The sequence below is a fragment of the Neofelis nebulosa genome, chromosome 1, assembly GCF_028018385.1.
Source record: "Neofelis nebulosa isolate mNeoNeb1 chromosome 1, mNeoNeb1.pri, whole genome shotgun sequence".
Lineage (NCBI taxonomy): Eukaryota > Metazoa > Chordata > Mammalia > Carnivora > Felidae > Neofelis > Neofelis nebulosa.
Genome location: NC_080782.1, coordinates 96,877,398 through 96,903,033, shown reverse-complemented (window position 1 = coordinate 96,903,033; position 25,636 = coordinate 96,877,398). Strand labels below are relative to the sequence as shown.

The window sequence follows — 25,636 nt, the reverse complement described above, 5'->3', positions numbered from 1 at the left end:
ATAAGGAGGTCTGAAAAAGAGACATGTAGACAGACATATGAGAGTGGGAACAAGGTGTGAAGATTTTTATATTGTATTTTAATACCCATCAGAAAGCACCCACATGGTCTGAGACCCAAATGACCAAGCAGACAAAGTAACTTGACTAGCTGACATTCACTGGCATGATAGGCAAACAGATGACATGATCACAGTGAAAGAGATAGACGCTTTGCATGGGTCAAAAAACATGACTTCCACTTATGAAGGTCAATCTAGTGATTGTCTGCTTTGAATCAATCTGCCAGCAATAGACATCAATGTGGAGACTAACTGGCCACTTGGTAGCAAATGGTCTACAGGGGACCATTTTCATCCTGGAAGAGGCAGTGGTTTTTCTCACAGGACTAGAAACTTAATCTGGGTACGGGTTTGCCTTTCCTGTGCACTATCAAGCCACTTATAGAATGCCTGATCTACAGACATGAAACAACATAAGATCCAATCAGGGAACTCATTTTACAGGTCCAGTGATCATGTCATATACTGTGTCATCTAGAAGCTACTGGCTAGAGTATTGGCGTGGCATGTTGGAGGTACAGCTGTAGCATCAGCTCAGCGGCAACACCCCAAAAGGATGGGGGTACCATCCTCCAAGACATATATAAACATTGAATTACAGAACTTTATATAGCACTATGTCCCCAAGAGGAAGAATACATGGGTCCACGAACCAAAGGATGGAAGCAGGAGTGGCCTCCCCGTCACTTTGAGTGACCAACTGAAGGCCCCACAGCTCTGAATTCTGCAAGGTTAGAGATCCTGATGTTCAAAATACATATGCTCTTGTCACAAGATAGCCAAGACCTTATTGAACGATAAGCTACAGCTGCCACTTGAACACTTTGGGCTCTGTGTGGCCAGAAACTAGCAGGCAAGAATAGGAATCACCATCTTGTTAGGGGTAATTAACCCAGCAGAAGGAGGCAGGGCTTGTGTTACTTGATGGGAGAGGGGAGGAACATGCATGGAACTCAGGTGGCGACTGGGTGCCTCTTGGTACGTACTTGCCTAATTGTGACAAATGTAATGATGTGGTAATGGAGGTAAGGTCAGGTAAACGCAGGTAAGGTCACCAGGAGCTCAGACCCCTCGAATGAGCGTTTGGGAAACACCACCACGTAAACCACTGAAGCCAACAGAGTGAGGGATTTTAGAGCAGGCAGTGGAGAGGGGACTTAATGAGTACCAGTTTTGGCTGTGAGACCAACCACAGCTGTGGAGGCTATAGTCTCTTTACTTCCTTCTTCTAACTTTCCCCTCAGGAGGAGGAGCCAACCAGAGCCCTGACGGGGCCGCTCCCCACATATGTTATGAAGTAGATCCACGGACACAAAAGGTAAACTGGCAGATGTGGGGATGTGTCAATCAGATCGTCTTTTAAGAAAGGACTCACTCTGCAGCTGCAAGGAATGTGGTTAGCTGGCTGACAGTCTCTCCAGCTGTTTGTGTCTTCAATTTCTGGTTACCATCCTATGCTTTTCTCAGAGTTGTCCCCAGTTAATGACTGAGCAAGGCCTAATCATTTCTACTCAATGGGGGAAGTTTAAAGAATAACCTTTGTTCTGGAGCTCCCTGTTGGAGTAGCCTGCCCAGTCCTGCTTCTGCCCCTTTTCTTTTACAGGTGTTACTGCCCGCCCCCTCCCCCGCCCCCCATAAACTTTTGCATCTGCTTCTGAGAGAATCTAACAGAGACAGATACATCCATTAAGCCTCTGAACTCAAGCCATTCCCTGTTCCCAGTCCTGGGATGTGTGACCAAAGTAATAGAACTGCTGTTTTCGCACATGTTAAACTAAAGACTTGTTCCTTTCATAAGTACATTACATGATTGATGTGAGGATAAAATGAAAATGTGCAGGAAAATGCTATGTAATTTGAATATTGCTATGTAAATGATTACAGTCTTTATTAAAAGGCCTACAGAGTTAAATCATTTTGCAGATTACCTAACAGTCCTCAATAGTTAAAAAAAAATTCACACAGATAATTGTTTTCAAGGCCTTTCAAAGCTGGTAAGGTGATGTAGTTTTCTATGGTGTTACTGACTCCTAGGGAGTAATTTATAACTCAAAGATCTTGCTTGACTGACAATCAGATGCATATCTAAATAAAGAATTGTTGAGTAGTATACAGTAAGCTGCCATGGGAATTTTGGTTTCTTTCTTTTCATTTCTAGGATAACAATTACTTCAAGGAAATGAGAAACATTGAAACAACCCTTTTGATCAAACACAGTGACCGGAGTATTTGGGGAAAATACTTAATACCTGTGTGACCACCAAACAATGTTCTCCTGCACTATTGTGATCAGACACAAGTTAATATCTGTGGATAAATATTGCAATTTTAATATACATAATAAAAATATTTCCTATGAACATATCCTTTTAATGCTCATTCTTGGTATTCATAGTTATCTGTAATGTACTATGACAGCTAGTGATCATGTCATCACTTTTTATCAGAAAAACTTTTAGTGGTACATTTTTAGCAGAAGACAGGAAAATAATGTTTGCTTACCTGGTGATACAGATTTGCAATGGGTTTTCTGTCTCTCTTCCTGCCTTTTGAAAGTTAGATCTCTGATTTATTTGCACTAGAGAGTTGGCACAAGTTCGGTTACAAGACTTGAAAATTTGTGGTTCCACATAAAGAATAGTAAAAAAGGAGTTAAAAAATCTGTCTTTTTCCCTTTTTGCTCATCCTGCCCCAATTTTTTTTTTTTTTTTTTTCGGTACAAGTAGATCTACAGGTCTACAATGTCCTCCTGAGTGATAAGGTTAAAACTTTTGGCTGTTTATTCAGATGTCAGTATACTGAAGTAAACCTAGATAATGGTTTTAATCCAAATGGTTTTGCATAAATGGGGTGCCTGGGTGGCTTAGTCGGTTAAGCCTCCAACTCTTGGTTTGGGCTCAGGTCATGATCTTACAGTACAGGAGCTAGAGCTTGGAGTCGGGTTCTGAGCTGACAGCACAGAGCCTGTTGGGATCATCTGTCTCCCTCTCTCTCTCAAAACAAATAAATAAACTTAAAAAAATGAAATATGGACAAAAGTAAAAGAATAATTCCCATGGTACTTTACTGTGGATGCAGAATAGCTGCACTATGGAGTACTAATGCAAAAGAGAATGCCAATAATATAAACTAGATAAGATCCACCAGGCAATTTTAAAAATGTGTTTCGTCATCATTCAGCATAAGTAGCAGAATTCTTCAGATTTACATGATTGTTTTTTTTTGTATGTGCATTCTGTGATCTCTGATAATTGAATTCAACTTCAAAAGGGTTTAAGCCAGTGACTTCGAAACGAGGTTCACAGAACAGTACACAATGATGAAACCAGCAGTAAAACACGGCTGAACTGGAACGTAAACATTCATACTATTAGGACAAGACTGAATTTTCATTTCATTTAATTTGGTTTTGGAGTTCTCTTGGGTTGTCTTCAGACAATTCCCTTTCATATCTTAAACGGTGTCTCAAGAGTGCTAGGGAGAATCCAACAATTCGGGGTATCCTAGTAAAGTTTAGCACATAGCTCCTGTGATGTTACCGAGTATTTTCTGAATATAGGAGTTATCGATACCGACTTCCACCAGAGCGAAAGGAAACACATTTACATTTCAAGGTCCCTTTGAATGACGGGGCTTCGAAAAATCTCAGTTCCTCCACCTTTGTTCCTTCCTTCTCGAGATTCAGAGGCCACCTGTACCGCAAGGCACACCTGGCACTCTGACCGTCTCCAGAGCCAGCAGACTGCTGCCAACTGCCGGCTCCAGTCTTGGGAGAAGGAGGCTGCGCGGAAAGATGGACAGAGTCCTGCGCGCGGCCGCTTGCAGGCGAGGGCGGGGGACGCCGAGGGGCGGAGCCGGCGCGCGCGCACGGGGTGTGCGCGCCGCCGCCGCGTCACCAGCGTGCGGCACGTGCCCGTGTTTACGTCCCTCGTGGAGGAGCCTACGTCAGCAGCCAAATGGCAACATTGTGGCGATTCTGAAGCTCAGAGTTTAGGAGACGCGTCTCTCCGTCAGGCCGGCTCCGGGCGGTCGGGAAGAAGAGAAGAAGGAGAAGGGGCGGGGAGATCCGCTTGGACGAGCGGCCGGTCTTGACTGCCTACCGGCCTGCCTGGCCCCGCGGGACCCGCGCCTCACCTTCAGAGAGCCGAAGACGCAGCACCGCGGCCTCGCGCTGGGGGCGGCCGGGTCGGACGCGAGGCGCCGCCGCAGCGCGGGGCTTGTAAACAGATCCAGCCGCACGTGACCATGTGAACTACCTGCTCCGGGGACGCATATTGTCTTTCCCGCGAGCCCCGCCACAAAGAAGCGCGGCGGGTTCGAGTGCTGAGGGCCGGGCGAGCAAGCGGGGAGAGCCGGCTGGCGCGCTAAGATGGCCGAAGGCGCCCAGCGAGGGTGAGCAGGGGGCGCGGTGCAGCCAGCCGGTGAGTCTTCGGGCGGGCAGGGCCCTCGGCGCCTCCCCCGCGGCCTGGCTCCGGAGCCACCATGTCTTTCGCGCTGGAGGAGACGCTCGAGTCGGACTGGGTGGCCGTGCGGCCCCATGTGTTCGACGAGCGCGAGAAGCACAAGTTTGTCTTCATTGTGGCCTGGAACGAGATTGAGGGCAAGTTTGCCATAACCTGCCACAACCGGACGGCCCAGAGGCAGAGGAGCGGCTCCCGGGAGCAGGCGGGGGCGCGAGGGGGCGCGGAGCCCGGAGCATCCACGTCGGACGGGACCCGCGGGCCGGGCAGTCCAGCTGGCAAGGGCCGGCCCGAGGCCACGGCCTCTGCGATTCTGGGCAGAAGCCCGGGACCCCGGAGGAGTCCGGCCTGGGCGGAGGGCGGCTCTCCGCGGAGTGCGCGCAGCCTTCGAGGGGACCCGCTGCTGCGGAGTCCCGCCGGCAAAGGGGCGGAGAGCCCTCTCAGAAGCCCAGTGAGGGCCCAGACTAGCCCGGTTCGAAGGGGATCTGAAGGCAGAGATGTGGCGGGGGCCGCCCCTTCGGCGCCTCCGGAGGCCACGGTGTCCTCGGTGCGAGTAGTGAGCGCCTGCGGGGCGGTCTCCGAGGAGATCGAGGTGCTGGAAATGGTGAGGGAGGACGAGGTGGCCCCGGGAGCCCTGGCGCTCTCGGACGCGGAGCAGCCGCCGCCTACCTCCGAGCTGGAGTCTCCGGCAGAGGAGTGTAGCTGGGCTGGGCTCTTCTCCTTCCAGGATCTGCGTGCTGTGCACCAGCAGCTGTGTTCTGTGAACTCGCAGCTGGAGCAGTGCCTACCCGTGTTCCCCGAGGAGCCCTCTGGCATGTGGACCGTGCTGTTTGGGGGGGCCCCAGAGATGACCGAGCAGGAGATCGACACTTTATGTTACCAGCTCCAGGTCTACCTGGGCCATGGCTTGGACACCTGCGGCTGGAAGATCCTGTCCCAGGTACTTTTCACTGAGACCGACGACCCTGAGGAGTATTACGAAAGCCTTAGCGAGCTGCGGCAGAAGGGCTACGAAGAAGTGCTTCAGCGGGCCAGGAAGCGCATCCAGGAGGTAAGAACCTAGTCTGGGCTGCAGCAATCCTTGCTTTTGGTTACTCACTGCCGGGGGTTGAAACCTCAGTCTGGACTGTGCGCATTTGGGAAACTTGTTTTTCTGGACAAGAGAAGAGGAAGAAGATGGGTTCCTTACCGTTCTCCCCCTTAATTCCTTTCAGTGGTAGGAAAACCGTGCTTTACCTTAATTGGCCCTCTGAAGGAACTTTGATATAAGTCTTTAGATTTTCTTCTTCCATTTATCAAATAGGTTCTATATAATAAGAGTTCGGTTTACTCCTCCGTGCTGGAAATAAAATTAGAGCCACTGAGGCCAAAGGCGTCAGGTAAATGGACACCGTGTGTTCGTTTCTCTCTTGCGTCTCTTTCCAGCAATAATTGCCCAAATGTTAACCCTACTTTTCTGGTCCTGTTCATTTACTCATAATAGTTTGTCTTTGGGAATACACTTGGTCTTTTTTTTATCTTCATATGTAGTTTGGCAACTTAGGCAAATTTTAAATTCGTTTTCCTCCAAATGAGTGGCCTGTCTAAATGAAAAGGCACCACTCTCCATTGGATGCAAATGTATTTTTAAAGGTTTATGACCACTCTCGGAATCTCTCAAGTCTTGATAGCTGGCTCATGTTTCATTCCTGTTTTAGGGAGGAAAAAAAGGTCCTGGGCAGGAATGTTTATTATACTTTGTGTCCTTCTAAGAGTAAAAGTAGTATCAAGCCTTTTCAAACTTTCTTACGCTTAAAATTACATGAAATAATGGAAAAAGTCTGCATGGGTATGCATGCGGAGCTCTACAAGCACGATAAGATATGCATAATTTGAGGTCCTGCCTACAGAACAGCTTCTGCTGAAGGAACTTTACTAAAAGAATATTCCAAAATATATTTTAGTTTTCAGGTAGTCTGTATGGTTCAGTCTGTATAGAGTGTGCAACTATTGATCTGGTTGAGTTGGAGCCCCAAGTTGAGTGTAGAGATTATTTAAAAATAAAACATCTTGGGAAAAAAAGGTACACTTTAGTTTTTACCAATGGACACTAACAGATATTTCCTCAAAGCTACTATTTTTAGTGTTACTACTAATTGAGGTTAGAGGTGGGGTGGGGAAATGTTCCTTTTTATGGTGTTTATATTCCTGACATTGTGTTGTCATCTGTTAACCATGCCTGTGTTTATGTAATACTTGAATCCTGCTATTAAGGCTAGGATGCTCATCTCCTGGTTTCTTCATAGAATAGTATGTATTTTTCATTGCTAGACTTGGAGACTTAGTTTGTTTCCCTAATCCCACAGTGCTCTCTTAAAACTTACTGAATGCAGATTTTCATTCCTTCCTGTTAGTTTATTTAGTGCTAAGCATCACCCACCTGGTAATGTGATCCTAGAGTTCCAGTGATCTGTTTTTATTTTCCACCTTATCATCTTCTGGCATCTGTGTTCTCCCTTAAATTCTTTTTGGAAGGAAGTGACAAATTTTAAATGGTCACATATATTTTCTTTAGAGTTTTGTTAAAACTGACCTGTATTTTTTTTTTTAAACTGGAAGGACAAATTAGTGCTTCTTTCTCTTAGACTTTTTTGTTAAATTTTGCAATTCTTACATTTCTAAAGATGTAGGCAGGTTTAGTTTTAATTTTGTTGATATTCAGAAAAAGTAATTTTGTCTGGTTTAATTCAAATAGGGTCAAAAATGAGGATTGCCAAAAAATGTAGTTAATTAATTACAGTTATCTGGAACTCTTCCATGGGGGTGGAGTGTTACATGTTTTTAAGAGAATATCTTTTCCTAATTAAGGTTATATTGACCATAATAAATTCTCCTTAACGGAGAGAGGTTTAAAGTTTTAAAGAGTATTTTGTGTTCTGGAAAACAACTCAGATGAAGTTTATTGTAAATTCGTTGGACATTAAATACGTACATACATTTTTGGTGCTTCATTGAGTTGGCTTGAACAGTATTTGAAAAATAACAATAACAACAAATTCACTTATAGTGCTCACCCTGATAGCTACTGGAACTTTCTTTTGAAAGAAATGAGGCTTAGTGGGGAAAAAAGGGTGGTGTGATTTAATTAGTGACGTCTGCTCTGGGCTTGATAATGGGAGTTTAAGAGCACACCAGCCTTGTTTTTGTTGTTGTTCCCTAACTGCTTAAGTTTTTTACTATTTTAATAGTTTGCAATAACTTTTTTAAAGTAAAATATTTATGGAAATTTTGTCAGTTTAGTACTAATGATTCTGTTAAGTTTAGTTATTACCTCTCATTGAATGGTTTTTTGTTCCCAATTTTGAAGTTGACTTAATTTGTGGAAGTGGCTATAGGTGTTCAAGCCAGGTGTACCTGGTAAATTAAACACATTTTTAGATACATGTTACTGGAAAATTTAGTCTTTGGTTATGGTTTTCCCTCTTTTTAATTTCTCTGGGTCTATTCTGCTTTTTTTTCCTCCATAATATTCCTTTTCCTATCTATTTAAAGGCTTTAGCTTAAAAACCACACCTGTTTTTTTTCAAAATACTCAGTAAATTGTTGAAAGGAGTTTTTTTTGTTTTTTATTTATTTATTTATTTATTTTTTAAGTAGAACAGACTGTACTGCTAGATTGTAAACTTTTCAAGGTCACTGGCCTTGACAGTATCTTGGAATTCTCTTTGCCATCCCTGGTTCAGGGCCACACATCTTGTGAGCACTCAATATTTGTGGACCAAGAACATGAGAGGTGGTTGTTTTTTTTGTTTGTTTTTGTTTTTTTAGTATTATGAGAATTTAAAGGATTTGGAAGAATCTTTTTGATTTATAGTTGTAGGTAAATAAAATTTTAAAAATTGATAAATGTAAATTCCTTAACGGACTGTACAGTTTGAGAAGCAGGAGTAAAATGTTTTAAAACTGTAAAGAACTTTCTAAATAAGAGGTTGTTATCTGGCATTGATGAATTCCCTATAAATTGAGGGGAGCTATATAGATGGACTTTAATGGGGTGCTTTAAGGTAGTGAGCCAAGTTTTATATGCACAGACATATTTGGATTTTTGGAGAGAAAGACTTTTATCAGATTCTTCAAGGTGTTCCTCAGAAAGGGCTTTAAAACTGTACTGGTAATTCATTTGCTTTGTAAACTTTGGGCATAACTCTTGGAGTTTAAGTATTGGAATACACTTATGATTTAATATGGGTTATAAGAAATACTCCTATAGCTTTGTTTTGTGAAATAGTGAAGAATGAAAATCTTAGGTTTTCTGCTAAAAGTTTTATTAGTGATTCACAAGCTGGGTCGACTAGAAATAATCTGAGGAGCTGCAGTTGACACAATATTAATGAAAAAATTTTAGATGACATAAGAATTGTAAGTAGAGCTTTAAACTTGAAATTTATTACAGGGTAGATTAGATTTGTCTTGGAATTTAGAAGGGTTTAGTGAAGTACTGCTATTTATATAGCAGGCACTCAATCCCTGAACCCAGTGCCACCAGGGCCTCTTGGAATGGTTGCAGCAGTAGTGTTGGTTGTAGGTCAGAACTGAGGATCATATTATAGTGTATGTGCTTGGGTGGCCCATACTATGGCTTACTTACCTGTGATGACCTGAATTTTGTAAATAATTTCTGTGTAAGGACACCTATTGTTGAAATGGTTGTGGTCCTTTAGATAGTAAACTTTATGATAGTAGGCTTGATTAAAATCTAATAATCATTGTTCTCTTTGAAATTTATTATGCTTATAAAATTGCTCAGGTAACTTCTTCCCAGTGATTTTAATTTATTTCCAGTAAGAAAACAAAACACTGAGAGCTGCATGTGTTTTCATAAGTAGCCATGTAAGGCATGCTGTAGACAGAGCCTACCTAGTGTTTGGAGTCAGAAAGACCTGGCTTCCAAATAGGACTCACCACTTCTCTGACCTGCTTAGTTATTTAACCTTTTTAAAACAGGGAAAAGGGGAAGATATTTAAAGGATATCTTGAGATTTAAGTAAGATACTATGAAAAAGTGCTTAACAATGTGTCTGGCACGTATAAAGGAGGCTTCAGGAAATGTTCATTTTTGGGTTTATTTTGGTTTTTTTGTTTGTTTTGTAATAAGGATTCTGCAGAGTTTTCACCTCAAATTTATTGCAGGGAATGTAACTAGTATTTATTGGAACTACTTAGGTATTGGAGTTTCTTATTTACTATCTCTTCATCATCCCGACTCTTTTTTGATAAGTGGTATTTTATACCCATTTTACTGGGGCTGAAGTTGATTGAGACTTGAAGATGTTGGATTTGGCCAACCTTAAACAGCTAAGTTGTGGTCAAACTCAAATTCAAATTTAGATTTGTCTTAATCCAAACATATTTTTTCTGCAGTGCCTTATTGAAGACAATAAAAGGGATGTCAGTCTCCTGAGAATGAGAGAATGGTACTATTTAAAAATATTAGTTCGATAATGTGTTTTAAATTAAATAACTCATTTGTTTAATTTCAAGTTCTTTTTGATAGGTATGTGTGGGGCAGAGTCTCCATGTTGTGTTACAGAAGAAAGAGGTTCCCTAGGGGTGTAAGGGTGGGTTTATGTTAGATAAGAGTGCCTAATTGCTGTTTTCCTTTCTCTCTTAAAATGACTCAGCTATAGATGACTCCTGACTTGAGAGGTTATTTAATGTAAAGGGCCAGGAGCTCTAGGAAGAATGCTTACCATCCCTTCTCCCAATTATGACTTAATTTTTGTGAAAAACTAAGATTACAAAACTCTAGAGCCACATTGAAATCTCAACTATATATAGAGTAGATAAGTCAGTCTTTTTAGAGCCTTAGGGTGCTGGCCTTTCATTGGGCCGGTGTGCCTTGACCCATGATTAGGTATAAATAATAGAAGCAGGCTCAGAAAGGACATAATATAGTTGCAGTGGGGAGAGCGGTTCTGCTTGTATATTCCCATAAGAACAGTGTAAACACAGTTGAGGAATAATGAAGCCAAGTGAATTTTGTGCGATTCTTGAAAGTTGATGAAAGACTTGAATGGTAGAGGCTATGAAAACAATGACTTAGATACTAATCATTTTCTTCAATCATGTGCCGAAATAAACTTGGCCATTTTTCACATCACTGAAGAAAAAGTATAGAAAAGAGATGAATATATGCTTTTAGGTTAGTGTATCTGTAATGCAGAAACATGGAGGCTGGTGGCAGGATAGCAGCAGCCTTCATGATAACCGGTTCATGTTCACTTCATTTCTCTACTTGCTGTTAACATCACATGATGCCCAGTCCACCACATATTTCACAGGCATGAAATCAGGCATGTTTCCTCCTTGATAAAACAAGGCCAAATTTGACAAACACTTGAGCAATGTGAGTTCAAGGGTTTTTTTGGGGGGGGGGGCAGGGAGATAGAAGGGAGAAGGTGAGTGGGAGGTTTGGTTTGTTAAACACAATTGTTAGGTTTGAATTAGCAGTCTTCACTCCTGAAATCTTCACATGTAACTTTAATCAGTCTCTCAGTGTTCTCCATTGCTGCTTTATTTGAACTTTGTGGAATATTGTGAGAAGTGGGAATTGTAAGCAAAAGGTGGTCTTCCATTGATGCTTAAAAGTCTGTGTGCTTGGGGCGCCTGGGTGGTGCAGTCGGTTAAGCGTCCGACTTCAGCCAGGTCACAATCTCGCGGTCCGTGAGTTCGAGCCCCGCGTCAGGCTCTGGGCCGATGGCTCGGAGCCTGGAGCCTGTTTCCGATTCTGTGTCTCCCTCTCTCTCTGCCCCTCCCCCGTTCATGCTCTGTCTCTCTCTGTCCCAAAAAAAAAAAAAAAAAAAAAAAACGTTGGGGGGGAAAAAAAAAAAAAGTCTGTGTGCTTACTTTTTTTGTAATGGAAAGTTTCTCATGGCTCTTTTCACTCTTTAATAGGCCAGGATCCGCTCCCTTTAAATCTGTCCAGTTCCCTCAGTGATTGATGGGAGAAAATTTAAGTTGCAAGGGTAAGAAAAGACAATGAAGACTAAACTATAGTTCTTGATGCTGTTTAGTTTTTGGTAGAGGTGGTGAAGTACATTTGGCCTTTCAGGCTTCTTGTAGAGAACTGTTATTTCTCAGTAGCCTTAATGCAGTAAGTTGTTAAAGCTCCACAAGGGCAGAGAAGGATTCATTCAGCAAAAACCTAGAAAATTTCGTGAGTTTTCTTAAGTGTAGAAAATTGCCTTTTTATGTTTGTCCTTGAATGTTAAATTCTATATGGTTATAATTATATATGATAGACTCTTTTCACTCTGTGTTGAAGGTTTTATACTATAGGCTGTGAAATGAAAATAGGCTTGATGGGCTAGAGGAGAATGGTCTTAAGGATAAATACATGAAGTTCCTTTATTAAAAAAAAATTGTTTTTAAATGTTTATTTCGAGACAGAGAAAGAAAGCGAGCAGAGGAGGTATGGGGGGGTGGGGTGGGGGAGAGAGAGAGAGAGAGGAGAGGGAGAGGGAGAGGGAGGGAGAGGGGGAATCCCAAGCAGGCTTCGCTTGATCTCACGAACCATAAGGTCTCGTCTAAAACCAAGAGCTGGACGGCTAACTGAGCCACCCAAGCGTCCCTGAAGTTACTTCATTAACATGGGGTTTTATTTGTAACTTTAATATTTGAAGGTGATGGCTAGAGGCTTAGTTTATATAATGAATATTAATGCATTTAGGTAACATAAACATAGGGAGAATACAGTGATAAAAATATGTCATTTTCTTCAGAAGAAATTTTGAATATGGTTCATCACCAAATTGGCCTGCTGCTAGGAATTAGTTGAGGCAGGTTTTTTTTTTTAATGTTTATCAATTTGGTTTTTAGAATGTTTATTTTTGGCGGGTGGGGGACCGAGACATCCCAAGCAAGCTCAACACTATAAGCGCAGAGCCTGATGTGGGGCTTGAACTAATGAACTGTGAGATCATGATCTGAGCAGAAATCAAGAGTTGGATGCCCGACTGAGCCACGCAGGCACCCCATTGTTTTTATTTTCATCTTATTTTTTAAGGCAGGGTATTTAAAAAAATTTTTTTTTTTTTTTTTTAACGTTTATTTATTTTTGAGACAGAGAGGCAGAGCATGAACAGGGGAGGGGCAGAGAGAGAGGGAGACACAGAATGACAGAGCCCGACACGGGGCTTGAACTCACGGACCATGAGATCATGACCTGAGCCGAAGTCGGACGCTTAACCGACCGAGCCACCCAGGCGCCCCCTAAAGCAGGGTATTTTTTACAGAGGCTCTCACTACACTGCCTTCAATTAGTGTTTAGGGGAAAGAAAACTTACTGAACATGGCTCAGGAAAATGTGTATTTTTCTCCTAATTCTGATACTAGTGGCTTGACCTTAGGGCTGTCACTTACCCTCCTTTGTCTTAATGTCTGAGGTGAGACTGAGGTTAGAGATAAAGGATCTGGGTGATTTACAGTCCCTGTGTAGCAAGTGTTGGGACCTGATCCATTTGTTTTATGTGCTTGTATCCAGGTGTAGGTCTCCCTGCTGTAAGGTAAATGTTTGAGTCACAGCATTTTTCATTTTACTACATCTTTTTAGGCTCTGAAAAAAGTCCTGATTCATTTTTGGGTGCAGAGAGCATTAGAAGAGGGCAGAAGTGTTTCTTTCTGTTCTTGGGTTTGTGTTCTTGGGCTCCCTTTGTTCATTACCTGTTGTTGAAGGTGTTTTGTTTTGTTTTCCTTTGGTGCATTTCCCTGTGGTTTCTAGTATTAAAAGTGCTTTTCCCAGTTTTAGATAAGTTGAAGTTACATTTATAAAATAAATGTCTAGGGGCGCCTGAGTGGCTCAGTCTGTTGGGCATCTGACCTCAGCTCAGGTCATGATATCACGGTCCGTGAGTTCGAGCCCTGCGTGGGGCTCTGTGCTGACAGCTCAGAGCCTGGAGCCTGCTTCAGATTCTGTGTCTCCCTCTCTTTCTGCCCGTCGTCCCCCATTAATGCTCTGTCTCTCTCAAATAAATAAATGTTAAAAAATGAAACAAATGTTTAGTTACTAAACATTTAATAACTAAAGTTATTTCTTTAAGCTTTTCTTCCTCTTCACCTTCCTATCTAGGTGAGTCTCTTTCCTCTTTACTGACACCAGTGGGGCCATGACTAGAGTGACCTGTGTGAAGTGATGTATGTGAGATTTTAATTTCAGTCATCAAAGTAACCTTTATTGAATGCTCCCTGCTTTCTGTTGCTCAAGCACTGTGCCGAAGTATTTAAATACATTATCTAAATTAGCATGTAGATAGGAGTTGAGAGGTAGGATTTGAGTTTTTTTGAGTCTTTGCTCTACTTAATAGCTTTGTGAATATGGGCCTTACTAATTCTTACTTCCTTGGTTGCTGCTTCTGTAAAGCCAGGGAGTACTGCTGTTGTAAACTAAATATGGCTCTCCTCATCTGTAAAGTGAGGAGAATACTGCTGCCTTTAAAAATAGATCTAATGTAGGGACACCTGGGTGACCCAAATGGTTAAGCATCCCACCTAGGCTCAGTAAACATCCGACTTTGGCTCAGGTCATGATCTCAGTTAGTGAGTTCCGGCCCTGCACTGGGGCTGTGCTGTTAGCACAGAACCTGCTTCTGATCCCCTGTCTCTGTGTCCCCCCCCCCCCCCCCCCCCCCGTGCCCTGCGCGCGCGTGCTCTCTTTCTCTCAAAAATAAATGAACATAGGGGCGCCTGGGTGGCTCAGTCGGTTAAGCGTCCGACTTCACCTCAGGTCACGATCTCGCGGTCCGTGAGTTCAAGCCCTGCGTCGGGCTCTGTGCTGACAGCTCAGAGCCTGGAGCCTGTTTTGGATTCTGTGTGTCCCTTTCTCTCTGACCCTCCCCCGTTCATGCTCTGTCTCTCTCTGTCTCAAAAATAAATAAACATTAAAAAAAATTTTTTTTAAAAATGAACATAAAAATATAAGAAAAAGTGTACGTTAAAAAAAATTATTGGGGCGCCTGGGTGGCGCAGTCGGTTAAGCGTCCGACTTCAGCCAGGTCACGATCTCGCGGTCCGTGAGTTCGAGCCCCGCGTCAGGCTCTGGGCTGATGGCTCGGAGCCTGGAGCCTGTTTCCGATTCTGTGTCTCCCTCTCTCTCTGCCCCTCCCCCGTTCATGCTCTGTCTCTCTCTGTCCCAAAAATAAATAAAAAATGTTGAAAAAAAAATTAAAAAAAAAAAAATTATTCAAGTACTTAGAACAGTGCTGTATGCCCAGCAAAACACTTGGTAAATGTTAACCCTTAATATTAATCTTCATATCATACTAAGATGTAGGGATTTTACAGTAGAGGAAACAGGTTCAAAGAGAGTAGATAAATTTGTCCAAGGTAACATCTGGCATAAAAGTGGACCAGATTCAAATTCAAGCCTGATTGATTCTATACTGCTTTCTTAACCATAGGCCCATCCTCTTTCCTGTAGAAACGGAGTGAGGCTAACTGATAAACATTGTCAAATGTAAACACACGGTCAATGTCTCATCCCTGGGTGAAAACATTAACAGTGTTTGGCTGCTGAGTGTTTTTGGAAAACCGTGATTATATAGGAGGCTAATTTAAGTTTGTGCCTGCATTTATGGTACATGAAGCTCATTTGTGAGATAGGATGCATATGTCTGTCTTAAAAGAATCATTTATAAAAATAATAATTTTTGGTGGAGCCTGGGTTGTTCATTCAGCTAAAATGTCTGACATACGCTCAGGTCATGATCTCAGGGTTCTATTTGTGGGTTCAAGCCCTGCATTGGACTCTGCTGTCAACACAGAACTCACTTCAGATGCTCTCCCTCCCTCTCTCACTGCCCCCTCCCAGTCGTGCTTTCTCTCAAAAATAAACATTAAATACAATTTTTTATAACCACAGGAAGAAAAAATGTACTGATATTTAAATATTCTGTTGTAAATTCTTCTGCGTATATAAGGTTGCTAAGGGTGAGTTGGTTTAGACAGTGTGATGATTTTCCTTTTCACAGTGTATTTTACTTTAAAGATGATTTATTTTCTCTCCAAAATATTTTCTAATGCTTTTTTCTCCCCATGGTAGAGCTAGAGAATTTGATATAGTCTGAGTTAAGACCTGAAATCTACCTACCTATTCTGCTGTTTATTCTCATTTAAAGAATTAGTCCATAACATCTAATAGTGAATATTTTACTCCCTTTCCTTTAATTACTTATTCCTCTTAATTATCTTATTGGCTAATTTTTTTCTGGCTAGACAGGGGAAGAGGGCATTAAGTGTGTTAACTTCTCTTTATTTTTTAAATTGGAAATCCTACCCCTTTTTTCTCTTGTATTAGGTGATGTGAATTTTGGTAGTGGGGTTGCTAAATGAAAAGGTTATGAAAGGTAGGGTTAAAGAAATGAAGGATTAAGAGAGAAAGGGGTCAAGAATTAACTTCAGCAGTATTTAAACTTGAAAAATTAGTGGGAATGGATATCTTTATTTTAGGAAATTACATGCCAGCCCACAGTTTGAAGCCTTTGTGGGTGCTTGTTGGAGGGCCTTGAAGTTGGCTTTTTATTTTTATTTATTTTTTAACATTTATTTGTTATTGAGAGATAGAGGCAGAATGTGAGCAGGGGACGGGCAGAGAGAGAGACAGAGACACAGAATCCGAAGCAGCTCCAGGCTCTGAGCTGTCAGCACAGAGCCCGACACAGGGCCTGAACTCACAAACTGCGAGATCAGGACCTGAGTTGAAGTTGGTCGCTTAACCGACTGAGCCACTCTGGCGCCCCTTGAAGTTGGCTTTTGAATTGGTTTTATATTACACATTGCACCTTTCAAATTTCAAATAAGACTATTTTATGTATCTTGGTGGAGATTATATAAATGAATGTCAAAATGGTAATAAAAGTGTGACAGTTTGTTTTTAACTCTTACTGTATCCCCAGTAGAAACTCCTAATCCCCAGTTCCCAAACCCCTTGTTGCTGGCTCATGTGAATATTAATATTTTGGTCGACTTTGCAGGATAGGATGGTCTTTTTAAAAGTCAGCCTTTTCTATAGCTCTTCCTTTTTTTTTTTTTTTTTTTTTTTAAATATTCCCCATCCCTTTTGTTTATAAGTATCCCAGACAACCCTGATCACAATTGATTTGTAGATACTCTAACTGAAATAATTATTTAAGAAAATAGTAAGGATTGGGGTGCCTGGGTGGCTCAGTTGGTGAAGCCTCCGACTTCAGCTCAGGTCGTGATCTTATGGTTCTTGAGCTCCAGTCCCACTTCAGGTAAGCTTGAGGCCTGCTTCCAGATCTGTGGTGACAGTACGGGGCCTGGGTGGGATTCTCTCTCTCCCCTTCTCTCTGCCCCTCTCTCATTCATGCTCTGTTTCTCAAAAATAGGTAAGTAATATTTTTAAAAGAAGATAGTAAGGATTAACTTCTGGAAGTCCTTATAGTCCTTAAATCTCCTCATTGGTCATCTATTTAGCATATCCTTTTGTGCCAGGTGCTAGGTGTGCCATAGAAAACAGAGACACAGCCCTTTTCTTTTTAAGTTTATTTATTTTGAGAGAAGAGAGAGAGTTGGTGACGAGCAGAGGGAGGAAGAGAATCCCAAGCAGCTCTGTGCTCTCATTGCAGAGCCCCACACAGGGCTTGATTGCACGAACCTAGAGATCATGACCTGAGCCAAATTCAAGAGTGGCCTATTAACTGATTGAGCCACCCAGGTGCCCCCAAATACTGTCATTCTAATTGAACTTAATTTATGTTTTTGTTTGTTTTAATCTTTATTTTTGAGAGAGAGACAACATGAGCAGGGGGAGGAATGGAGAGAGAGGGAGACACAGAATCAGAAGCGGGTGTCAGGCTCTGAGTTGTCAGCACAGAGCCTGGCTTGGGGCTTGAACCCATGAACTGTGAGATTATGACCAGAGAAGAAGTTGGATGCTTAACCCACTGAGCCACCCAGGCGCCCCTATTTTTTATTTTTAAAAATGTTTATATATTTATTTTTGAGAGAGAGCACAGTTGGGGGTGGGACAGAGAGATAGAAGGAGACAAAGAATCTGAATTAGGCTCCAAGCTCTGAGCTGTCAGTGCAGAGCCCAATGCAGGGTCTGAACCTAGGAACTGTGAGGTCATGACATGAGCTGAAGTTGGATGCTTAAGTGACTGACCCACTCAGGTGCCCTGACTTTTTTTTTTTTTTTTAAACAAGTCAAATTTGAGAATTTCCATTTTTTTTTTTTGTTGAAGAGGAGTGGATAATTAATGTGCTCTAGGGCAATTGGGTATACTTTTGGTTTTTTCCTTTACTATAAATAACATATATTTTCTTCTACAGATAAAATAGCATTTGTAATTGTTATTACAGGGAAGGTAAAGCATTTGGGATACAGAGTCTAGATGGTAATACAGATTTTGCTTCATCTCACCCTTGAATTCTGTATATGTAAGCTACCTAATTGTACCAGTCTCATAATGTTCACTTTTTGAAATGTGAAGCCATTATAGAAAATAATGTGCCAAGCTTAACCCCAGTCATTACACAAGAACAGTACTATCAGTGCAATTTTTTTTTTTTTTTTTTTCTGGAGATAGTCCTAAACCTCTTTTCTAGCTTAATGACATGAAAAGTACAGCAGGGCTGGTATACTGCAATAATACCTTTAGAATCAAGTAGCCATTTTGGAAAGTGCAATGGAATAAATTGGTAGAGGGAGGATTACAGCACATCACTTGTGCTACAGGTCAAGGTTTTTGGAGATAAAGTTTTTGAGTTTTCATAATTTTTAAAATTTTGTCATTTTCTCATGTAGTGTGTGAATAGGTTGTTTTTAACACTGGTGTTTGATGTCTATGTTTGCATGTGTGCTCCTGGAGTCTTAAGATAAGTCGAGTTTTATTCTCCTTCTACCCTGTGGTCATCTCTCATCCTAGAGTAGTATGTATGTATGTATGCATGCATGCATGCATGTATTTATTCTAGGGAGAGGGCAAGAGGGGGGCGTGAGGGGCAGAGGGAGAGAGAGACAGAGAGAGAGAGAGAGAGAGAGAGAGAGAGAGAGAATATGAATATCTTAAGCAGGCTCCATGCCCAGTGCAGAACCCAGTACAGGGCTTGATCCCATAACCCTGGGATCATGACCTAAGCTGAATTCAAGAGTCTGATGTTCAGTTTATTCAACCACCCAGGTGCCTCTCTTGTCCTAGAGTTCTAAGTCTAACATTTCCAACTTTCCCTTGATCTGGGTGCTCTATTGAGCTGCTTTTCATTCCATTTATCCAGAGCACATCCTCCACCTGCCATCCCTGAGTTGGTCTGTGGATCTCTGTGGAGCAGCACCTTTAATCTGAGTCTTTGCTGTTTCTGTGGAAATGCCTTACTCCCCTCAGTTCCCAGAACTATTACTCAGTTCTTCCAAATCTGGTGTTGGTTTTAAGAAGCTATTGATTATGACATATGTTTGATTTTATGACAGATTTTCTTCAGTGTGAGGGAAAAAAGACACTTTTATGTACACATTGATTTGTAAATACATTTGATTCAGAAATACTAAATATGAATTTTAGTAGTAAAGAATAAAATACACAGGGGTGCCTGGGTGGCTCGGTTGAGCGTTGGACTCTTGATTCCTGCTCAGGTCATGATCTTGTCGTGGGATTGAGCCTCCTCTGTCTCTGCTGAGCATGGAGCCCATTTGAGATTCTCTCTCTCTCCTTCTTTCTCTGCCCCTCCCCTGCTCGCGCTCTCTCTAAAAACAAAACCACACAGAGAACAAACTGCACTCTTCCCATTGCTTACCTCTGCCCTTGTAGACAGAGCCCAGATTCCTGACATTCTGAGCCATCCATGTTTTGGTTAGCCTGTTACCCCCTAATGTCTTCCTTTTTTGGTCTAAATTCTACCCTTCTTTCCAGGGCCAGATGAAGTGCCCCCTGGTAGCAAGTCATTTCTGACCACTGTCAGGAATTTCTGTCAGAAATTCAGAGATCATAGAGGCCTTATGTTACATATGATAATTGCTGCCCTGTGTTTTCCTCTATTTGAGCCTCTCCTGCCCTTTAAAGTGCATTATATGCCCCTAAGAGACAAAGATGGTTTTTCTTGTTACTGTTTTCTAATGCCTCAAATTCCCCAATGTCTCTGTATACAGGAGGTACTCAGTTAATGTTCTTTAATCTTCAAAAAATTGGCTTCTCTGCATGACATGTGTATGTAGCTAACATTTTGATTAAAGGTATGTGTTTCTCCAGGAGTAAAATCAAATTTACCGCTTCTGTGGAATAAAGAGGCTATAAATCAATGTTTGAAATACCAGAATGAGTAATTATTGTCAGCAGCCCTTATACTTGATAAAACTGGGTTTCAGCTTTAATAGTTATTAATAGATAATCAGTGATTAACGTACAAAATAACATAAAAACGATTCAGCAGTTTTACAGAACAAGAACAGAGTTGAGCAGTGTGCTTTGAATGTGGAAAATGTTTGGGTTTAGTCCTTACTTTTCACTTGAAGAAACAGATTTAATAGACCTAAGGGGAGTTCCAAGGGCCGCACATCAAGTTACATTACTGGGTTAGGACTCTCCTATCTGAGGACCCTAGTGCTAGTCCAGAGTCACTCCTTTTTACCAGCAGGTAATTATTTGCATGTCTTAGCAATAATTTAAAAGTGAAGATATTTGTAGATTTCATTATGTTGCTTCTTAAACCTCTTTCTAATTAAAAAAATATAAGAAGGCACTCAGCCTTGGGGTTTGACACAGAGTAGGAAGCAAAGTTACGAAACTACACAGGAGAGTTTAGCTTCTAAATTTTATGTCTAGAACTTCAATAATTTCATGGTCTTCAAGGATAGTAGCAGTCCTCTAATCCTGAAGTTAGAGAAATAACGCTTGAATGAACTCAGTTTGGGAAGGTACAGAATGGGGACTCCATACCTAGTTAGACAAACAGGAGGTGTCTTCTCCCTCTCTCCTCCTCTACTGGTATTGATCATTGGCAAAGAAACCAAGTTGAATAGGACTGGGGAGAGGAGTGGTGCACGGTTATTTGCAGTGATTATAGGGAGGCTCTAAGTTTTTTTAACTGTTGTCACAGACTCCTTTAAGAACCTTTGCCCTAGAAAAATTTTGCGGAGAGCAGAGTTTTATTTCAAATACTGGATAATTGAGACCTCATAGGTTAAGAGCCTAGTTCTTATCAGGATTAGATCAGAGGAGGCAAAAATAAAGTATCCATTAGGGAAACGAGAAAGAAGGGAAAGAAAAATGTTCTTACGAGGCTAATATGTTTGTTTAATTAATGCTTTATGCAATTGTGCTTCATTTCTTTTAAGTGTATCAATAGAGCAAAATAACTTTCTAGAATTGCATGAAATGTGCCAGGTCTTGAAGCAGAAATTAACTCAAGTTGGTATTTCTGTGCCCCTGTTCCCTGCTGTCTCTTCTTTCCTCTGCATCCTACTGCTATGAGCATCTCCTTATTGTGTTGGCTGCCCTTGAGCCCATTCATTCTTGTGTCAGGCATGTTATGATTCTCATTCAGATCAGTCTACATGCTGACTCAGTTTGTGTCCATCAGTGAATATTTCCAAATTTAGCAAACCTGCATTTTCTGTATTTTAACTTCAGGCCTTTCCTATACATGACAAACATCCTTAATCCTAAACAATCCAACTCTATCCAATTTCTTTGTACTTTTTTTTTATTTATAGTATCTTGCACATTTCTCAGTTTGTAACCTGCTAATGTCTGCAGCACAGTTTATTTATTCCCAGGGTTTTGTGAGCTTTGGTTATCAAAATAAAAAATTGTTATTATAATAGGTTAGTGATTATATTCTTTGATCAGTTAAATTCTTTTATCATAGGTTATAAGAAATGGTTTAGACTAAAGTCTAATGCTTACTAAATTGCATCTTTTTTTTTTTTTTTTTTTTCAACGTTTTTTTTATTTATTTTTGGGACAGAGAGAGACAGAGCATGAACGGGGGAGGGGCAGAGAGAGAGGGAGACACAGAATTGGAAACAGGCTCCAGGCTCTGAGCCATCAGCCCAGAGCCCGACGCGGGGCTCGAACTCACGGACCGCGAGATCGTGACCTGGCTGAAGTCGGACGCTTAACCGACTGCGCCACCCAGGCGCCCCCTAAATTGCATCTTTTGAAGTTCTTTAAAAAAAAAATTTTTTTTCAGTGTTTATTTTTGAGACGGGGAGACAGAGGGTGAGTGGGGGAGGGGCAGGGAGAGAGGGAGACACAGAATCTAAAACAGGCTCCAGGCTCTGAGCTGTCAGCACACAGCCGGTTGCGGGGCTCGAACCTACCAACTGTGAGATCATGACCTGAGCTGAAGTTGGATGCTTAACCGACTGAGCCAACCAGGCACCTCGCATCTTTTGAAGTTCTAAAATGCATAGACTTTGAGTATTTTCTCTATTTTTTCTCTATATTTAATCTATTTAGATTAAAATAGATTGCTAATTGGAGCTATAATTGTTTTTAAGGTAATCTAATGTTGGAATAACATGAAACTTTATAGCAGAGAGAACAAATTAATAAATTAGCAGTGTTAGGTGAGATGCCTTGGGCTTCTCTGCAAGAGTATTAAGTTTAGTTGCTGCATAATAGCCTTCTAAAGTACTTTTCTGTTTCAGAATAAAACCATGTTGCAAATAATACATAAACATATTAACATTTGGATGCAGTAACTGATTTTTGTCTTGTCAATTACACATCCACGTAGAGTGGTAATGTGATTTAATTAATAAGCGTATAGTGACTTAACGTTTTGTGTTGGCAGAAAATAGTGTCTGTTTAGTGTATTACATTTACTTTAGTGTCTCTGTAAGAAGAGCTCAAAGAAGCCTAGTGTCTGAGGATTGTCTTACTGTTAAATGGTAGCATTTGATCACTGGTAAATGACTCCAGAAACTTTATTATTGAGAGATGTTCTATAGTTTTGTTTTCTCGTTCTTTTAATAGTTTAACTTTCCTAAAACTTGGTAGAAAATCATTATCTCAAAGAAAGTCATCCACTTTTAAGTGGAATAAAAGATAGAGGGCTATGAATATACGTTTTCTGGCAAGAAGGAAATTACTACCTTTACTATAAAAGGATAGTTTCTAATTTATTGTAAAAATTCATTTTAATCCATTCTTTGGTTGCTATTACACATTCACTTTTCCCCCTAGTTTTCTTACTCTTCCTTAATCTAGTTACATTTTTGATATGCCACAGCCTTGAGATGGTAAGCCATGGTGGAGGTGAGCACCTTTGCCACCAGTTAGAACTGATTTTCTGGGACTGTGCTGTGATTAGAAATTGATCAGCTGCAGAGCGCCTGGGTGGCTCAGTCGGTTAAGCGACCAACTTTGACTAAGGTCATGATCTCATGGTTTGTGGGTTCAAGCCCTGCATCAGGCTCTGCTGATAGCTTGGAGTCTGCTTCAGATTCTGTGTCTCTGTCTCTCTCTGCCCCTCCCCCCTCATACTCTGTCTCTCTCTCAAAAATAAACATTTACAAAATTAAAAAAAAAAAATTGATCAGCTGCTGTTACTTTCATAACTCTACTTTTTAATTGTAGCTAAAAATAGATGATTCAACACATGACTTAGCTACTTTTTGAATAGTAGGTGGGTGGGCACAGGAAGAGAAACGTATCATTTTCATATTTCTCATACCTCATCCTTTGGAAAAGTTAAGTAGTTTTGGATGTTGTGGCAAAGGAGAAAATTTAATTTTCCTATTTTTGATGTGTAAGCCAGAATACCTTAGAGTTAGGGACATAGAGAAGGAATAGAGTACAAACACTTGCTTAAAAAAAAAAGTACAGGGGTACCTGGGTGGCCCATTAAACATCTGGCTCTTGATTTTGGTTTGGGTCACAATCTCAGGGTTTATGGGTTCCTGCGGAGCCTGCTTGGAATTCTGTCTCTCTCTCTCTGCCCCTCCCTGACCGTGTGCGCGTGTACTCTCTCTCTCTTTCTCTCAAAAAAATAAAACAACAAAAAACCTTAAAAAAGAAAGTATGTATTTACTTGATCATGACTGAAAAAAGTATAAATGTAAATCTCCTCCCCAGTCACCTCCATTTCCCTGTCTGTGGTTCCCATTCTCAGAGGCAATCAAATTTCTAGTGTGTCTTTCAGATTTAGTCCTATATACAAAGATACATAGGACATACATAACTTCCCATCTTTTTAACATTCAAATGGTAGCATTCTACATGCTGTTATATTTGTTTGTTTGTTTGTTTTCTCTTAACAGGCTGCATTTAATTTTATTTGTTTAATTTTTTTAAATGTTTTTTATTTTTGAGACAGAGGGAGACAGAACATGAGTGGGGGAGGGACATACAGAGAGGGAGACACAGAATCTGAAACAGGCTCTGGGCTCTGAGCTGTTAGCACTGAGCCCAATACGGGGCTCGAACCCACGAACCGTTAGATCATGACCTGAGCGGAAGTCAGACACTTAACCGACTGAGCCACCCAGCTGCCCCAGGCTGCATTTTTTTTTTTTTTTAATGGCTAAATAGTATTCTGTTGAATGTATATTTTTTTTGATAGTTTTTTTTTTTTTTTTTGCTGTTGCTGTTAAAATAGCGTATCTTTTCCCACATGTACTAGTATATCTGTGAGCTAAGGTAGATTTCTATAAGGGGAATTTCTGGGTCAAAGAATGCATTTTGATTAAAATTGTTTTCTATAGAGGTACACCAGTTTACTCCCTTTCAAACAAAAGGAGGTTGCCTTTTGTTTCTACATCCTTTTCAACACTAAAGTGTATTTTCATTTTTTAAAAATGTTTTTAAATGTTTATTTATGAGAGAAAGCATGTGCACACGTGCGCTGAAGGTGGGGAGGTGGGGGGGTGGGGAGGTGTGAGGGTGGGGGTGGGGGGCAGGCGGGGAGAGGGAGACAGAATCCCAAGCAGGCTGAGCACTGTCAGCACAGAGCCCAATGTGGGGCTCAGACTCTTGAATTGTGAGATCATGACCTTAACCAAAAATAGAGTCAAATGCTTAACCTACTGAGCCACCCAGTCACACCAAGAGTATGTTTTCCGAAACTTTTTGGTCTTACTGGTGACAAGTTTTAGTTTGTAATTTATTTTGCAATTCTCTTATGAGTAAGTTTTCATTTGTTTAGGAGTCATTTCTTTGAATACATTACATTCTTTACCTATATTTGTATTGTTTGTGGAAATTGTCTATGTGTTGAAAGTATTTTTCCTTTAATAATTTGCCTCTTGGGGTGCCTGGGTGGCTGTCAGTTAAGCATCTGAGTTTGGCTCAGGTTGTGATCTCCCCGTTTGTGAGTTCAAGCCCTGCATCAGACTCTGTGCTGACAGCTCGGAGCCTGGAGCCTGCTTTGGATTCTGTGTCTCCCTTTCTCTCTGCTCATGCTCTGTCTCAAAGATAAATAAATGTTAAAAAAATTTTAAAAAATAATTTGCCTCTTGATTTTACTTTGTATGCCTTTGTAGCCAGATGAAAATTTTTGCAGCAAAATTTATTAGTCTGTTTTGATAGTTTCTGGATTTTGAGTCATGCTTTAAAGCCTCTCATGATGAGATTATTTAAAGCAAGAACAAATAAACAAAACCTTACATGTCTTCTAGTTTCATGATTTTGTTATTTGCATTTACATTCTTGATCTAGCTGAGATTTATTTTGGTGTAGGGAATAAGATACAGATCCATCTTATTGTATTTCCTAATAAATGAGAGTTACCACACAATTTCTTGAATGACCATATTTATTGTGCACTAAACTTTGATATAGCTGAACTCTTTAATACTTCATCGTATTTGTATTTGATGCTTTTATCAAATAATATCAATAGTAATAATACAAATAATAAGGCCATTGCCCCCTCCACAGTTATTCTTCATAATTAAAAAAAATTTTTTTTTAAATTTTTTTGAATGCTTATTTTTGAGAGAGAGACAGCATGTGAACGGGGAAGGGGCAGAGAGAGAGGGAGATTCAGAACTGAAAGTAGGCTCCAGGCTCTGAGCCGTCAGCACAGAGCCCAATGCGGGGCTTGAACTCAGCATCCGTGAGATCATGACCTGAGCCCAAGTTGGAAGCTCAACCGACTGAGCCACCCAGGTGCCCCAGATT

The 25,636-nt window shown here is 41.1% G+C and overlaps 1 protein-coding gene across 1 annotated transcript in view; it reads left to right on the top strand.

Annotated features, from left to right (window-relative positions):
* Nucleotides 1-3,966: 3,966 nt before the first annotated feature.
* The window catches only part of JMY (junction mediating and regulatory protein, p53 cofactor), a 100,758-nt gene continuing 79,088 nt past the window's right edge, over nucleotides 3,967-25,636 (top strand). The window contains 1 exon segment of the mRNA XM_058728779.1: nucleotides 3,967-5,571. Within this exon segment, the coding sequence (XP_058584762.1) occupies nucleotides 4,543-5,571 (1,029 nt within the window). The 5' untranslated portion in view covers nucleotides 3,967-4,542.